Source organism: Gossypium hirsutum, chromosome A11 (genome assembly GCF_007990345.1).
Source record: "Gossypium hirsutum isolate 1008001.06 chromosome A11, Gossypium_hirsutum_v2.1, whole genome shotgun sequence".
Classification (NCBI taxonomy): domain Eukaryota; kingdom Viridiplantae; phylum Streptophyta; class Magnoliopsida; order Malvales; family Malvaceae; genus Gossypium; species Gossypium hirsutum.
The window spans coordinates 5,806,988-5,825,759 of NC_053434.1; the positions used below are offsets into that span (position 1 = coordinate 5,806,988).

The window sequence follows — 18,772 nt, forward strand, 5'->3', positions numbered from 1 at the left end:
TACAAATAAACATTCTCATAATTTCTTAAACTTGTAACACTAAACCAATCAAAAGTTTTAAATAATAGTATAAATAAACAATTATATTTATCCAACATTAATGATTACTTTTTTTAAAAATGTCTTGAGTCCAAATCAATTTTTTATATATTGAATTGCACAGAGTCAAAATCATTTTTTATATATTGAATTGTACAAAATCAAAGGTTACTACACGAAAATAGCTACTGTGTTCCATTTTTCTCCTGTCGTGGTTTGGTAAAAGTTGCTACTTTTTGCCTTTTAGCCGCAAGGAAACAATGCAAAATTAGTTGCTGGGCATAATCTAGTCGAATTGGCATTAATATAATATATATATATATAACAGATTCAATTTTTTAACTCAAATAATCGACCCCAACCACTTAGAATTCCTAAAAGGTTTTTAGTTAATCAAATCAGATTTGAGGCAGAAAAAAAAACCCTTTATTTTACTTTTAACAAATTATATCCATTCGAAAAGAATAACAAAATCCCAAAAAAATTATTCCAATTTGCATCGTACACCGCTACCCAGCAAGCTGGATCGGATCTGGCAAATTTTATATAATTTTTTTTTGTTTAATCTCATCATTAGAAGTGAGCGTTCAATCGAATCGAATCAAATGAAAAACTTTCGAGTTAATCAAATTGACGAATCATATTTTATCATTCTAATTTGATTTGAAATTTTCTCAAAACGAGTCCAGTCAGATGAAATTCGAATCAAATCTAATTAAATATATTTATTCGAGTTAAATTTTAAAAAATAATTTTAAAGTAACTACTATCACCCATCGTAATAAATTTTCTCCACCTTAATTAAATTTTTTATTAACTTTCATCACATCATAATTTATTTATTAATCTTTTATATATTGGTTAACTTCTTTGCTTGCTTAGTTATTTCAATTATCTTTATATTCTTGTCACTATGTATTTTGAAATTAAAATATATATTAAATGTAGAAATGTAATTTTTTAATAAAAGTTATTTTAAAGATAAAATGTGAAATTGATCCCAATATAAAATTTTAACACGAATATTTTACGGCAAAATTAATAATTCAATTTTAATATAAATATTAAATATGACTAAACAATTCAATAATATAAATAATATAAAATGTGAAATTTAATTTAATAATATAAATAATAGATATAAATAAAATTATTACTATTTATATTTATTGATTTTTTTTAGATAATTTTGATTTTTTATTTAAGAGTAAAGGATAAGAAGTAAAAATTTAGGAGAAAAATAAAAGGTTTTGAAGAATAAAAGTTTGAGAGAAAGTAAAAAGGGAGAGAAATTTTGGAGTGAAAATATTAAAAAAATTGGGAGGCGAGGATGGATTTGAGGTAGATGGAAAGTAGGATGGGAAGTAAAAGTTTTAGGAGAAAGGTTGGAGGGAGTAAAAAATTTGAGAGAAAATAAAAAAACTTGAGGGTTTTTGAGAGTGAAATTTTGAGAAAAAGTAAATGGGAGAGTAAAATTTTGGTGGGAAATTGATTTTGAGTAGATTGGGGGATTGAGATGGGAAGAAAGTATAAGTTTTAGGGAGAAAGGAGTAAAAATTTTGAGGGAAAAGTAAAAAAGTTTGGAGTTTGGATAAAAATATAAAATATTTTAGTCTCAAACTCGATTCAAACTCAAAATTCGAAAAAAAAATTCGAGTTAACTTGAATAACTCGATTTGTTTAACTCGAAATTTAATTTTTTTTATTTTTTCAAGTCAAATCAAATTTTACTCACTCCTACTCATCACTGTGTTTCATTTGGTTTTTCGTGAATATAAGACCCAAATGCGTTCTTTCCCGTTGTAAAAACCAAAAGAGAATCGGACAGGCAGACATGGGAAATTGACGATGATGATGGCGAGGACATACTAACAAGGGCTGAGATATATTACAGCATTGGGGGACAAAAATATCGATACAGTTTGTAATTACAAACTCAACACAGCTGCCTGCCTTTATACAAAATATTTGAACACAAAAGCGAGCTAGCTAGCTTGCCAAGATAGCCGGTCTTCAAATAATAATAAATAATATCACTAAACAATATCAATAGTTAATACTGAGTTAACCATGTACCTTGTTAAAGAATAAACCTCTCTTTTTCCCTTTCTTCCTCCCACCAGCCTGTGCAAGCTATATCACATTAAAAATATCTTGTAAGCACATCATACTGCAAGGATTACAAACCCTATCAAACACGCCTACAACATCTATTATAAATGCTAGAAACTCGGCTAATCGGTTTTTTTTTTTTTTCTAATATGATGCCAAAATCTCAGGTTATTCACATAGAAAACCTGGCTTACATGCATTACAAAACCATACCAATATATCAAAACAGATTCTCATCCTTTAAAATAGTTGAAACAACGAAGCCAAAAATAAATGGTAGTGGAAAAGTTTTTTTTTTTTTTGTCATCAAAGATAAGTTTGAATTCTTGTATGACTATTTTGTGTGCTAAAATGGTAAACAAAATTTTAATTGTTTGGTTGGAGCCTACAAAATTTTAATTGTTTGGTTAGAGCCTTATACAGTTACTGGCCAATTTTGAGTGCCAAAACCAAGAAGACAGAGAGGGAAAGTGTCATCCTTGGATCCAGAAAGAGATAATACAGGCCTAAATCAAATCAATTTTGAAGGCATAGGACTTGAGGTGCTCTTAGTCATCTATTTTAGAGTAGAATGACAGTCAACCAGTCCAGAATGACATAAGGTATAACTAAGGCAATAACCAAGAAAATTTGGCAAATACATAGCAAGTCATGTTCAAGAGCAGATGCATGCAACTGGAGCAGAACATTAGAAATTGTACTAGTACAATTTTTTTAAGAACTAGGAAAATTATTATTGGACCCCATAGTATTATTATTGCTATCCTGTCTGTAAACTTGAAAGAAATATCTGAAAGTAGATTAACAGATCCAAGATGCCAAAAAAAAAAATTACTTTGAAGCTCTTAAATTCTTTTGGAATTTTTACCGTGGCAGTGAGCATGCAAGTTGGTACTCTTTCAAAGAGAAAAATGGATAGAAGGGAAGAGTAATACCCGTATGATAAATAATCTCAAGGTGAGCACAATTGCGTCTCTTGAACTGCACAAAGGAAATGTAAACATAAATACAATACCCACTGCAGACTCACTGTGGTGAAAAGTAAAATAATATAATATAATATAATATAGTTGTACCTTTTCACAACGTTCTGTCTAGAGAGATTAAAGAGATAAAGGTATAGAAGACAGAAAAAGGGGAATAAGTGTAATGTTTAATTGAAAAGACACCAAGTTGGCATGCATCGATTTCAAGATCTGGCATTATATATTTGAATATTAGCTGAATCACAATCATTCCATATATTTAGGCCTCCATTCAAGGCGAGTTTAGTGCTAGACACTTATAAGATGGTGTTTTGTGTCCTCAGAGCCAAGAATCAATTCAAATCAATATTTCCTCATATTTAATCAGCGCTCCAACTTCAATAACTTTTCAGCTAACTGCCATTACAAGTACATAATGGACATAACCTTGGGCATAATATCTATGAAATCTACATGGAATTCTGGCCTTCTTATTTGCTCTCTTACTCTAATTCAGATCAGCAACAAGCTTTGGCATACTCCATAAACGTGCAAAAAAGGCTCTGATTTTTTATATTAAAACAAACCTACCTAGCTATTAATTTCAAATTTCCCACCGATCGTGTCCCTTTCAATTTCACTTTCTTCCAGTATTATCTCCCCCCCCCCAACCCTTTTAATTCTCTCATCACATGCAACATTGTACATAGAGGTAGATGGAATAAGTAATCAAAAGTGATTATTTGGTATTACCCATATTCGGAGGAAAGAGTTGAGGATTATACTCACTGAACTCAGAATGCATAATGCCAGTGAAACCGAAATGTTAAACTTGTGTCTAGCTAGAATAGGATTCCGTATAAATGGCTTCGATTTTGTATGCTCACACAAACAAAGGAGGTGGGAGGAAGAAACATAGCCTGTTAGAATTGGCGAATAACAACCATTTTCAAACCTTCTATATTTTGATGCAGGAGTGGAGTTAAGTAAGGTTTTAATGCTACATAACATTGAGCCTACCACTGCCATCTGAGCTTCCTAATGATAGTATTTATCATAAGTTAGCTAGGTTGATATTACGTAAATGCTTGGAAGGTCCATTGGGCTTTGATTGCAAAAATAGAGGCACCCACCTCACCCCCATAGCCCCCACCCCAAAATTCCTGAGCATAAAACTTCCAGGATGAAACATCAAAGAAGATTATGGAAGTCTCCATTTGGATAAAATGGAAGTACCTTGCTTGTTCTTAGAATAATATTTTGCGAACTATAAGAGGTGTTCCTCAAATTTACTTTGCTTATGGATTTGGAGCTTGTTAATTTCTTAATCCGCAATTATTTATTTCTTACAGGAGAAACTTCAAACTTACCAGCTAATATCTGGAGAGCTGCTATCAGATCGTAACAGACGCTGAGCACCATTTGATCCAATAATCATAAACTCTGTAGGCTCTCCAAATGTTATCTTAACCTAAAGAAAACAATAAACACAAAATAAAAACAAATATAAATACATGAGAATGTAAATTTGAAAGTACTCGCTATCCCTAATGCTTCAGGAAAAAGAAAAGATATATCAAAAGCAGACAAGATCAGTGAACCCGATTCCATTATTTCCATCAGAAAGCTATAAATGGGCACAAGTGTATTAAGGCAATTTGTTAACTGCACAAAGGATAGCTGTTTTGAACGGACAAGAAATGTAGAATATGATGTGGAACATCATAAAGTGAATATTAACTATCATTAGGATCTAAAAGGCCACCTCTAAGTCTATTTTTAGACTCGTCTAATCCTGGATCCCTATCATTATAATAAAACAATAAGATCTCTTGTGATATTTGATTTCCTGCAACAACTCAACTTTATTCTGCTAGATTCATTTATGGCAAATAATCTCAAAAACTACTTTAAATGAGGTTAGCTTTACTTCAACATGATTAATTAAGAGGAGGCAGCAGGGGAAGTCAAATATACATGTTTGTCCATAAAGTAGGGAAAAAAAAGAAAAGCAATGTTATGAAACTTTGTAAAACAAGGCATTCAGGGTACTGAGGTTAAAACTAATGTGCATGATCTTAGTGAAATGTTGAAGTCCACGGTGCTCAAAGCATCTCCTCTCCAACAGAGAGAAGCCTCTGAAGTACGCTGCATCATGAACTCTATGCATCCAAATCAATTGGAGTTATTATATGAATACTGGACTATAGAACAACCAGATGTGAAGTTTAATCCTGAGAAGCTTAGGGATCCAGTGAAGGAAAACAAGGTCTCATACTTCAGGGATTTTTTTTATTCTATTTGAATCATCCAATTCCCCTGTTTTTCTCATGATTTCCATCAACTTAGATCTCAAATTTGCTGTAAATCTTAACCTCCTACTCCAGCATCATTCCAATAGGATCTCAAAAGAACAAGTAAATTATGAGTCATACCTCAGTGTTTGGATGAAACTTGTCGGTGACTACAAGACCATGGGGTCCACTACACTTAATAGTATAACCGTCCCTCTTAATAGCCAATGTAGCTGGCTCCCATATATCTAGATATCCTGTCTGTAATATAAAAGAGTTAAAAGTACTCTGTCACATTAAATACAATTAATAGCTCAAACTAATTGTGCTGATAAGCACTAGAAAAATTAAATGGAACCATTATCGCACAACAAGGCAGAAAAAACAACCGTGCAAATGTAGAAGTCATACCGAATATGAAACTTTATATGAAGCATGACCACTATAAAGAGTCTTCTCTATATAGCCTAGCATCTCCGGATCTGTTAAAAGTAGAATGAAAAAAAAGGGAGAAGAGAAAAAGCAGGTAATGAATTTTCTATATCAAGTGCAGGAAAATGAGTCAGAAAGTTAACAAGAGACTACACAGAGATTCTAGCAATTTTCAAATGATAAAATGCAGAGAAATTGTTCAAGCACAGAGAAATATAAACTTAATCTAGTAGAACCAAAATAAAATAAACAAAATAAAAACCAAGATCATGCTGATACAAGTAGAACCCCCCCCCCTTCCTTAAGCTGTCATTAATTTCCAAAGCACCAATTATATCTCTAGGATTCAGTTATTAGTAATTGATCCCCCATATGCAAATGATGATGACGATGATACAGTACAGGACAGTATTGGATAAAAAAGTAATTGGCAGGGGGCATTGTAGAGTCAAACCAACATGGATATTGTTTTTGACCAATTGTCAATCTGACAAAAGGGTTGACTGTTGTGTCTATGTTTGTCCGGCACCCTTAATTAGTCAATATTAAACACAGCAACAATTGCACTATTGAAATCAACTGGAAATTGCTAAGTTCTCTCTGATTTCAGAAAATCATATTTGCAAACATTAGAAAGAAAAGCTGTGCTAGGGAAACATGAAGTAATATCAATATCACTCACCACAAGTGATCTTCTTGTGCTCATTGGCAAAGACCTTCACCAGCTCTCCCTAAATTAACAAAGAAAACAAGTTATACAATATGGAAGGCAACAATAAGAAATAGTGTCCCTATGCAAAAATAGTTCTTCCTGCATATTTCATATTACTGACTGCAATATACCCAAAAAAGAATAATTACAAATTTTTACAACAAAAAACCAGTCTATTCATCTTTATTGATGGCAACCCTCCAGTCTAATTTGCACCTCTTGATGTTATATCAGCAAGATAGGTGAAATCATATCATGCAAGGAATAACAAATGCAGATACAAAAATGGAAAGACTTCTTGCAATATAGAAATGAATTGATGATATAACCAGATCACAAATGCAGGGCATTCAATTGCCAATGCATTAAGGTCCCTATTTCATGGTTCATGTCTGAAACGCACAAAAGAACTGCCGGGTTTTGATTTTCTTTTTCATAATAAAATATGATCTCAGGCTACATAATGGAAAGAGAAGCCTCCTGTCTCCCTACTCTACTTCTCTCATTCCAAGAATCAAACTCAAGAGCCACAAGTTAAAGGCTCAGGTTCTTAACTGGTAGCATGTCCCTTAGGGATAGAATTATGGACTTCGATGATTGCACAATTAATTCTCCCATCAATCAAAGCTCTTTTTAATAAGGGAAGAGTGTAAGGGATGTCCAAGGATTGAACCCAGGACCTAATGTCAACTAGGACTTCATTTCGATGGAAATCCTTTGCCCTTAAGACCACGGGCTCGATTGATATCAATCAAAGGCACCTCAAAATGTATGAGTAGGGAACTCAATGTCATGCCTTTGACCACACTTTCCATATCGGATCTTTTCCCTACTAAGCTGGTTGTACCACCGAAGAGCCGATCCTACTAGACTATCCTGAAAACAATGTATGAGTAGCTGGTCTTCATTCACGTAACCAGTCATTTTTTGGCAGAACATGACAAGATGCGCCTTTGGACATCTCGTGCCATCGTATTTTTCGAAATCAGGCACCTTGAACTTCGGAGGCAGAACTAGATCAAGCACCAAACTGAGCTCTTTGGCACTTAGTGCAGAGAAGGCTTCAGTACCCTCTATTGCTTTGAGTCTTTCTTCTAAGCTCCTATACTTCTCTTGAGCCTCGTGATCGTCCGTTCTCAACCTGGCTATTTCCGCTGGATCGTCCAAATCTGGAACAATTGGATTGGCAGGATTTGATATGAATATTCCTTGCCCTAAATGAGTACGTGGCACCAGCCGTTACTCTGGGTCTGTGGGTTCTCCTTGGGTGTACCCTCTTTGTGCTGCGCGGGCGTGTAGTGGAGTGAATCCGGGGGATAGAGCGGGTCTTGATTGTGATTAACTCTTGACCGAGATTCCTCGATGTCAAGGCTCTGCATAGGTCCCTTTCCTTTAACTAAAGCTGACATCATCTCCATCATCTTGGCCATTTGATCCTTCTGTTCGAGCGATTCTTCTCGTAATCTCACCATTAAGTCTCTCGTCTCTTGCTGTGACCTAGCCAACTGCTCTTGTAATTCCTTTTGGATTCTTTCAATCCTTTCATTGAATTCAGCCTCCATTGTTCTAGTTTGCCGACGCGTTCTATACTTGTGGCGTGGTTCCAGATTTGAAGTATTGTAACTGCGAATTGTACGTTTTAACTTCAGCAAATGAGTACGAGATATGCCATGAATGAATGAATAAATGCATGAATGCTTGAATGCCAAATGAATGTTAGTCATGAATGACATGTAAAGAATTGGTGTTGATTTCAAGATAGCCCCTATTTAGGCATTTTATTCATCAAAAGAGTTCATTACAAAACATTTTGCCATTTTTGATTCAGCTATTACACAAACTTTCTAGCTATATCGCCATATTTCTTTATTCGCTCTAAGAATTCTGATATGCTCGATCGTTGGCTTGGTGAGAATTGGCAACTGAGATTTTCAGCTTCTTCCGATAATTGTACCACGTGCATGGCTACCCCACGAATTTCATTTATCAAATAGCTAAGTTGCCTTCCTGGAGGCCCTCTTCGTAAGCACGAACGTGTCTATCATACTGACTATCATTTTCTTCCAAAGCCTTCAAGAGAGTATCTAACTGTTGTTGACGATCTTGCAGCATATCTTCTAACCCTCGTATCCTTTCTTTTAGTTCTTGACGTTTAGATCGACTAGTCATCACCTCGGCAGACACAACTTCATATTCGGCGTTCTTCTTCCTCAGTTCTATCATAGCCTGCGCAGCCTTTTCTTCCTCTTTCTTTGCTTTTCCTTTCCAAAATTCTATCCCTCCTTTAATGTTGCTTATCTCCTCTTTCCATTCTGCCGACGACTTGCCCAACCCACTATTTTTTATTGTGCCTCTTAACTTTTTATTTTCCAGATGGAGGTCTCTTAAGTCATTTCTCACGACTTCAACTTCTTTTTGCACTTTCTCGATTCTGGATCTTTCAATCTGAACGTCGATCTTCAATTGGTAGTTTTCCTCTTGAAGAGCACTAAGGTCCTGAGACATCTTGGCCTTTTCTCGTTCAAATTCTTGTCTTGCCATTTCTAGCTCAGACGGCATTTCCTCCGAGAAAGGATTCTGGACGGTGTAGTTCGTTGACGAGATTTGCTGACTGTTCGCTCGTTGCTTTCTCCATATGTCGTAATCTTGGGTGAGGGTATCAGCATATAGAGCCAATTCCATGAGATGAACTTTCTTCCAAGACTTTGCAGTGTCTCGGACCCTCTTCATATACCCTTCGCCTGCGAAAACGAATTCGGATTGTGTCAATCCTCCAGTGGCGGGTATGAATTGTTGCGAAGAAAATTGCCTTTGGACTAATAGTGGGGCATATCCGACTCCTCCCCATAATCTGAGTAGTGGTACCCAATCTTAATCTCCGACCTTGTATAGCAGAGCCGAAGGGCGTATCCACGGTGCTCTCCACGTTATAACCTCAGCTCGAAGGTTCTGAAAAACTGAGACCCAATGCTGTTCAGTGACTTCCTTTGGCCATTCTTTCTTGAGATAAGCTTCCAACGGGGCAAATGTTTTTGAAAACATATGGAACGGGGTACGCTCTACTTTCCAAAAGTGACTCAAAATCCAGACATTTAGTAACTGCGCGCATCCGATAAAGCGTCCTTTCCCCATTTTCCTACAACTATTCAGGGATCTGAAGGTCTCGGCTAGAATAGTCGGGACAGGGTTGATTCCTTGTTTTAACCTTTCAAAGAAATCGACTACTGCAACTTCAAGATGTCCGAGAACTTTCGGGAAAATGATCAAACCGTAAATGGCCAAAGCGAATAGATTTATCCTTTTTAACATGTTGGGATGGTTCAGAACCAAATCTCGTAGGGCAGACCATGGAATACAAATGGTTTCATTCTTCTTCTTTATCTGTTTTTCGGCCAATGCGTCAGTCATGTCTGTCAATCTCACTAACTTTTTCTTAAAGGTCATCGGCTTAGGTTCTTTCACATATATCTTATAGGGTTGTACATTATCGATACGAAGCAGAACAGCGTACTCTTCTATAGTCGGGGTCATGTCTTCCTGGTTGAAAGTAAAACATTGGTAAGCCGGATCCCAAAATCTGACCATGGCTTAGATCAATCGTTCGTCTATGTTGACAGCAATCAAGTTGGCTATGGCCCCATATCTCTTAGTGAAGATACCCCTAGTGTCCGAGTCCCACTAATTCCAAACCCGAACCAAATCTTCAAGGTTATTCTGGCGAACATTCACAGTTACGTGCTCGGGCAAATTGGCAATACATCCCTCCCGTAGACTATCCCCTTTTTCTTTCTGAGTTTTTAGAGACCAATCTCGGACTACGGCATTTTTCTCGGTTGTTTGTATAATTGACTCTTCCATTAGAAACCCGTTTTTTGGCAACTGATCTTTAGTCAACACCTTTCTAATATGATGCCTATAATGCATGATAAAAAAACAATACGACAAAGACAAACAACCTTGATTAGTAATTAAATAAAGACAGAAAAAATATTAAAAATTTAACGAATCAAACTACCCAAATCTAGTTTATTAAACAGACCCAATCCCCTTTGTATAGAAAGTGAAAATGCAAAAGGCAAGAGGCGTTCCTCCCGTGCACTTATTTTGGTGACTACTAAACGGACGGAGGTTCGGCATGGCTCTAGTTAGGTGGCTCGTATGGTTTATTATATGCGGTTTTGGTTCTAGATAGGTACTCGAATTGTCCGCACTGTCATCTGCTAAGATTAGTACGAAGCCTCGGTTATAGCCCATCACAGACTCACGAGTTCAATTCGAGGGATTACATTTACTTATGCCTATGCGGAGGTAAAGTTAACTCACGAAAGCATAAGTCATAGGTAACTTAGCTATTTGATCAATGAAGTTCGTGGGGTAGCCATGCACGTGGTACAATTATCGGAAGAAGCTGAAAATCTCAGTTGCCAATTCCCACCAAGCCAACGATCGAGCATATCAAAATTCTTAGAGCGAATAAAGAAATATGGGGATATAGCTAGAAAGTTTGTGTAATATCTGAATCAAAAATGGCAAAATATTTTGTAATGAACTCTTTTGATGAATGAAATGCCTAAATAAGGGCTATCTTGAAATCAACACCAATTCCTTACATGTCATTCATGACTAACATTCATTTGGCATTCAAGCATTCATGCATTTATTCATTCATTCATGGCATATCCCGTACTCATTTGCTGAGGTTAAAACGTACAATTCGCAGTTTCAATACTTCAAATCTGGAACCACGCCACTCGTATAGAACGCGTCAGCAAACTAGAACAATGGAGGCTAAATTCAATGAAAAGATTGAAAGAATGGAAAGAATCCAAAAGGAATTACAAGAGCAGTTGGCTAGGTCACAGCAAGAGACGAGAGACTTAATGGTGAGATCACGAGAAGAATCGCTCGAACAGAAGGATCAAATGACCAAGATGATGGAGATGATGTCAGCTTTAGTTAAAGGAAAGGAACCCATGCAGAGCCCTGACATCGAGGAATCTCGGTCAAGAGTTAATCACAATCAAGACCCGCTCTATCCCCCGGATTCACTCCACCACACGCCCGCGCAGCACAAAGAGGGTACACCCAAGGAGAACCCACAGACCCAGAACAACGGCCGGTGCCACGTACTCATTTAGGGCAAGGAATATTCATATCAAATCCTGAGGCTAATCCTGCCAATCCAATTGTTCCAGATTTGGACGATCCAACGGAAATAGCCAGGTTGAGAACGGACGATCACGAGGCTCAAGAGAAGTATAAGAGCTTAGAAGAAAGACTCAAAGCAATAGAGGGTACTGAAGCCTTCTCTGCACTAAGTGCCAAAGAGCTCAGTTTGGTGCCTGATCTAGTTCTGCCTCCGAAGTTCAAGGTGCCTGATTTCAAAAAATACGATGGCACGAGATGTCTAAAGGCGCATCTTGTCATGTTTTGCCGAAAAATGACTGGTTACGTGAATGAAGACCAGCTACTCATACATTGTTTTCAGGATAGTCTAGTAGGATCGGCTCTTCGGTGGTACAACCAGCTTAGTAGGCATCCTGGAAATCCAGCTTTAGATAGGTTTTTCTTTTTCTACCATTTCTTTTTATTGTTGTTTGCTTCCACATTAGTTAGAGATGGAATTCCATCAGAACATGTATCATTTTGCATTTACGTGAAAACAAACCCACTATCAAGAAAAAGAAGAGAAGGAATTCAGAATGACCAATTTTTGAATATGTTATGACTATCACGTGCTAAACATACAGATAGAAAATATGATAACTCTGCAATGCAAACTATCAAATACATGGATTTAGTTAAATAGGTCTTCAAAGGTGAATATAAAATAAGTGGCTGCATCCTCAAAAAGTTCTTTCTTTCGATGTTCTAAACTCACCTTGCAATTTGTCCTATGATGCTCATAAGTCACCCTTTACCATATTCATAGGTAAAAACAAAAATGCGAAGGATAACATGCTACATATGAACACACAAGGTGCCAGTTATGGAAAATGACATTAAAGCCAATACCTTGCGATTCCTGTTATCTAGGGGCTGGACTTCAATAGCAAGGTATGTATCGACATCATCAGCAGTAACAAGATAGTTTGGTTGCTTTGCTCCTGTTTTCCAAAACTCCTTTAGAAACATATTCAATGAATAACATGGATCAAAAGGGAAGATAAATTAGAGAACCTCACAAAGATTAAGGATAAGAAACTACCATTAATATAATTAACAGATCCATCTTCCATATGACGCACCCACTGCCATTGCAAGCACATTACCGCATTATATATTCATACTTCCAAATCTAGAGAAATATTATCTAATGCAAGGCATCTCCAAATACATCGAAGAAGTACTTGTTCCCAATATCCTAAATGCTTAAAACAGTGGATAAAATAAATCCTGAAAAGGCACCTCAAAATTACAGCTGGTAGTTCCATTAATAGAATATCCGCATGCCTGGAGTTCCCTTCCTGGATAAGCTTCACCAGAAATTTGGAGACCTTCTATAGCTGGAAGTGGGTCATCCTCTGCAGCTGCAAAATGCAATAAACAATTTAAGATATTCCTAAAAATGCTTGCAACCACTAAAGCACAGTAACACTGTACCGTCAGAAAAAGAAGACGAAGGCTTCTCAAGAACCGGTGGTAGATAAGGAGGGTACGATGGACCGGGGTCATCATTTGCAGCGGCATAAGGAGAGTTTCCTGAACCCCAGTTGGAGGGAGGTTCTCTTTCATTCTGGTGTCCCTCAGCATCAGGATAATCCATCTCACTACTGCTAACAGGGTCACGAAATGTAACTTGTTTATTAATTGTATCTTCACCATATCGCATAATATGGGTGTCACTGGGAATAACTGCCGGCTGTGTTGGTATCTCATTAGGAGTGGAAGCCCTGGAAACCATTAACATCAACCCTTTTTTCAGTTTGACATATTTGAATGATGTCATACCCTTGTCATAAAAAAAATGCTCACCATGTCCTCACAGAAAATTCTACACATCTTCAATCAAACAAAAACTACAAGAAAATGTACCTCAATAATCTTTTTCATCTTGACTAACAACTTCTGTGTCCTAATTTGACTATTTCTCAAAAATGCTTATATGCATATCAGTTATAAGGAATTACTTGGCTCACAAATCTTGACAAAAAGGCCAGATTTCTCTGCTGGGATTCACTAATAATGAGGTGAACTGAATTCTCTTTCTCTTCATATTTAAATTTATTTAGCTTTAAAATCTGCAAATAGCTTCTCTCAACTTTATCTCAATGCAAAAGATAAACTAATTAGAGTTATTAATTCCGTTCATGGAAATGATTATTTTGAATAATACTAACAAAAATATTAATATTCATAAAATAAAACAATACTAAGGAAGAAAATACCCGGTAATACTATAATACATAATTAACCAAACTGAGACAAATTAATTATAGAAAGAATCTAGATTTCCTTGCATACAAAGGTAAGCTGCAGAAGATATTGTTTCACCTTCAAGTCATACAAAGGACAAATACAGCAGAAAGAACTTCATATGGCTTTTAGCAATCCAAAAAGCAGGCAAACTTCCATAAAAAAAGAAATATCTCTTAGTTACATTAATAGGACAGAGGACATCAGAGAAGGGACAACTCCAGCTATTTAAGTTTCCAAATAAGTTTAATTCATATCAAGATCCATTTAAGAGTTTAACATTTTGCTTGAACTATTAGTAAACTAAATAAGCATATTCAAGAAAATATCGGAAAGGACAGGCCAGCTGAGGATGAAATAACCAAGAAGCTTATTCCCAATGGCAACTAGGTAAAAGTATAATAAAGACATCGGTTTTAGATTAAACAATTCAAAACATGTGAAGCACAATTCTGATAGATCTATTAGTGATATGCATAAAAAATATATGTTAGTAATAAAATAAGAACGATGTGAAAATTTTTTAGTATAGGAAACCTAGGCATGATATGTTTCAGCATCCTCAATTTATGATCAAGAAAGCAAGCAAGCTTCATTGACATTTATGAGATCAGAGTGTTGATCATAGAACAGAAACTGCAGAACAGAAAGCATACCAATATGGTTAACCAGTAGACAGATAATCAAATGTGGAGGCAGTATAATGTCACAATGGAAGGTTCACATTGGTGCATCATGGATATTTAGCTTTAGAATTATTTATGTATACATGACAACAAAAAGAATTCAATGAAAACAGAACCCACCAACAAATGCAGATGGTTGTAATTTGTACATTCAGTTCATAGTAGCAGTCTCCATTTGACCAGGCTCACCTGCTTGCTATAGGTGAATACCTCCCCAAATCATCAGGTTCCAAATTTTTAGATGCAACACCACCACCCAAGCCACCTTGCTGCTGACTGGGTAGATCCCATTTAAAGTCTTTTTGAGCATCAGAAATTAACTGCGTCTTTCCTAGGGAATATGTTGGATGTGGCACCAATTCAAGGCCATTTTTGCTCTAAAACAAAGAATAGGACTTTAAGAAAATCGTTATGATATAAAAGAACAATCAAAAGAAGAAATATGAGCATACTGATGTAGGCAATGTGGCACCAAGGGAATGTAATGGAGATTGGGGGGCAAAATTGGAATGATTGACATCCGACCGCCAAGGTGCCAATTGATATTGTGACTCCTTAAGCTTTGACTAAGGCCACAAAAGAAAAAGACAAATGTGATTAAGTATTTAGAAAAATATATACAGATTACAAATTAACCCAGTTTAACTCCACCAGAACTAGAGAAAAAAGGGATGTCTCCAGCTATTATAAAGAACTTCATTTCCACAAACATACCTCAATAACAATAAGCTTCTCTTGCAGATGTTTAAATAAAACCTGCAAAACTCAAGTACTAACCTCATGCTTCTGATTTAAAGAAAAGAAACATAAATGTTTTGACTTATTAAAAATAATTGTTCACTCTTCTGTTTTGTGCCCTTGCTTTATCTAATATATGCCTCATTCGTTTCTACTCAGTCTCCTCAGAGACATCAAGGTAAAAAAGCAAATAGAAGCTAGGTATATTTTATACTTTGCTACAGATAATGTTAATAAACCGTAGGATCAAAACATTATTATGGCTGCTAAAACATCCCTCAAATTATAAGAATGAAAACACACCCACAAGCATACAAATAAAAGGCAATTTTGAAATAGAGAAAAAAAAATGCAGGACTGGAAACAAAATCATCTCCAAGTTGTCTAAAAGACTTTAGCGCCAATAAAACTCCAAAGATACACGAATGGAACACACTTTTTTAAATAAAATTCTAAGAATGCTATCCTATTTTACCATATTCATCAGAAATTAGCCTAACTACAGTCAAAATGACTCAACCAAATGCAAATCATCAGCAGATACAATGATTTGATAGAACAAGGATATCAAAGCAGAGACTTCTTCTTTCGAGAGATAAGATGCTCATACCAACAACGACCATTTCAGTATCTGAGGAGGGGATATATGCCCCCATGAATAGCATTAAGCTTGCCACTTGCATTTTGATATTGTTGATAGGATTGAATAGAACACTTCCATTTGAATTGATGAAATAAATAATATCAATATAGATACAAAATACAGACTACATCCCAGTTTTACAGCGAGTTGATATGGATTTTGCAACAAAAAAGATTGTATGAGTGAAAATCCATTGATGCAATTGGAATGCATTAAGAGACTGACCTTGACATTGCTTACAATGGACTGAGCATCAGGTACTGGTGGCTGCAGGGAATATTCTGTCAGAAGGGGAAGCAAAGATGAAATAAAAGTTGTTCTTTCTTGCTGGGCAGCCTGAAAGAACCAGAAGTAGAACATTGAAATGAAAATCGATTCTAAAACAGATAAAATCATCAGCATTGTATCAATAAGCAATATCAAAATATATGGCACCAAGATCACACAAGATGATGAGAGAAAATCTTCTAACATGAAAAGAAGTGTGAAGATAAAAAGTAATTTTACATGTGAAATAGTTAGAGAATTAATGATGAGAAATATTAACACAGAAAACATGGTTCAATGCTCAAATAGGATACAGGCACATATCCAATAATGTCAAAATGAATATACATATAAACATATATATTAACAATGAAAACACCTGTAACTGATATGCAAGACGAATATTTTCCTCTATGATGTCTTGCCTATAAGAGAGAGCTTTTGATGCGGCATCAACGAGATCCTGTTGTTGCTGATCAAAGGCCTGATGTTAACATTTTTCAAAAATTATTTTATAGATTAGTTCTCCTTTCCAGAACAAGAAAACAAATAAGGTGAAGAAAAAGAGTGAGTGAATGGAAGTAAAAGCTAGAACCTACCAATCGCATATAGGAAATGCGCTTTTCAAGAACATATTTTTCATTGCGTATTTGTGCTTCCTGTGATTAACCATGAATTATTAAAGAATCCAAAACTAAAACATTTTCAATGAAGATAGAAAGGGGAAAAGAAGCAAGAGACAACCTTGACAGAAAATTCAGCAAGCTGTTTGCGCAACTGCAAAATCTCTTCTTCTTGTTCCCGTACCTTTAGGGTAACATCCTGGAGAGAAATAGTAGTTACGGTCTATAAAAGAAGGGGGGGAGGAATTGCACGGAAAAAGGGCATAAAGGAACCTATTTCCATAGGAATTAGAACTATTTACTTTGGGAATCGGCATGAGACCTTGAGGCAATGTAGAATCATATTCTCCATCCAGTTGACGCCTACCATATTAAAACAAGTGAACCAGAAAAATGGTACATTTCATGTTATAACACCTCCAGTTATTATAGCTACATGGCGCAACGTAAAAAAGAAGTACCTGGTAGGGGGAAAAGAGACAGCTGATAAGGGTGAAGAGGGAAAAGAAATAGGAAGGCCCTTGTTATTGTCAGAAGAAGAAGCAGGTGCAGTGAAAGTTCCATTAAAATCGGTATTGGCAGCTTTGTCAGCTGAAGCATTCGGATTACTACCACCATCCACTTTCTGATTACCATTAAATATAAATAAATTCGCGCAGAAATACAGCATAACAGTCATATAGAGCTTAATTTGATTAAAATGAAGAAAAAAAAGGTTAATTTTCCTACATATTTTTCGAGTTGCTCAATTTTTTTCTGGAGTTCAGACCTTAATCGATTGTTCTCTTCCGCCTGCAAAACAAAGAAGAAATTATCATTCTATTATTACTACTATTCAAAGAAGAAGAAGAAGAAGAAGAAGAAAACCTGTTGTTTAATGGTGGCTTCGGCGGCCTCAACGGCTTTCATGACCTGAAACAAGCTATCGTCGTTGAAGGGCTCCTTGTCGTTGAGGGCCAATCCCGATAATTTGCCCGCCAATTTCCCATCGTGACCGTTCTCCATGCCCCTACTCCCACCGATTGATTCTCAATAATCAAAATCTCAAATCCAATCTCGATGATGCTGACCCTTTTTGTCCCAAAAACCCTAACCTAACAAATTTCAAATTTCAAAGAAAATTATGCATGAAATGGGGAAAAGCAATGAAATAAGTGGGAGTGGCGGAGGAAAAGGAAGAGGAAGGCGAGAGTGTGCCTGCGTGTTAACTAAGACAATATATTTCATTACAGCACCCGGCAAAGATTCACCACCCATGCCAATAATAATTAATATCTATAATTATTATTATTATATTCAAATTCCTAAGTTTTCACAAGCAAATTATAATTATATTATAATAATTAGGTAATATTTAATTATTATATTTATATGATAAACCAAAGAAATAGATATGCAGCGCAATAAGGGCTGACTCTGTCTTCCTCTCATCGGTTCTTGCTCTTAAAAGGTGGCGATAACGTATTTGCTTGAATCCATTTTTAAACATCAAAGGATAATAAATAAGTGTTATTTTATATTCATTTTACGATTTTATTTAAATTATTTCTTTTAGAGTAACAATATGATGGTTAAATTTCAAATCTAAGTTAATCGCGCTCAGCATTTTTTATAAATACAAATCAAATTAGATATTAAAAGAATTCAACCCCATTCAAAATTTCAATTAATTTAATACATTCATTATTTTCACTATTTTAAATATATATTATTTATTTCATGCTATCAAATTTATAAATTAAATAAAAAAAGTATAATATAATTTTAACTCAAAATTAAATTAAAGTGAACACATTAAGTAATATCCAAATCAAATTCGATTAAAATTTATTAAAAAAAAATTCA

General features: G+C 35.6%; 1 protein-coding gene across 4 annotated transcripts; it reads right to left on the bottom strand.

The window, feature by feature from the left end:
* Positions 1–1,905: 1,905 nt before the first annotated feature.
* Positions 1,906–18,414, bottom strand: LOC107924210 (uncharacterized). 4 transcript variants are annotated; one of them, XM_041080766.1, is made up of 22 exons: positions 18,343–18,414; positions 17,795–18,021; positions 17,657–17,719; positions 17,389–17,552; positions 17,230–17,290; positions 17,049–17,126; positions 16,904–16,963; positions 16,684–16,788; positions 16,263–16,373; positions 15,371–15,412; positions 15,109–15,222; positions 14,846–15,033; positions 13,158–13,447; positions 12,963–13,084; positions 12,763–12,805; positions 12,570–12,661; positions 6,525–6,573; positions 5,822–5,892; positions 5,552–5,671; positions 4,487–4,587; positions 3,087–3,132; positions 1,906–2,172 (listed from the first exon to the last, which is right to left on the bottom strand). In XM_041080766.1, exons 2-22 carry the CDS (start codon positions 17,930–17,932, stop codon positions 2,104–2,106), a joined length of 2,127 nt encoding a protein of 708 aa, XP_040936700.1. In that variant the 5' UTR covers positions 17,933–18,021; positions 18,343–18,414; the 3' UTR covers positions 1,906–2,103. The 4 variants fall into 4 exon arrangements, 3 of the variants coding, with proteins under 3 accessions (XP_040936700.1, XP_016710041.1, XP_040936702.1); XM_016854552.2 differs by having other exon boundaries at positions 18,125–18,398; XM_041080768.1 differs by lacking the exons at positions 15,371–15,412; positions 18,343–18,414 and adding an exon at positions 18,125–18,328.
* Between the last annotated feature and the right edge of the window lie 358 nt (positions 18,415–18,772).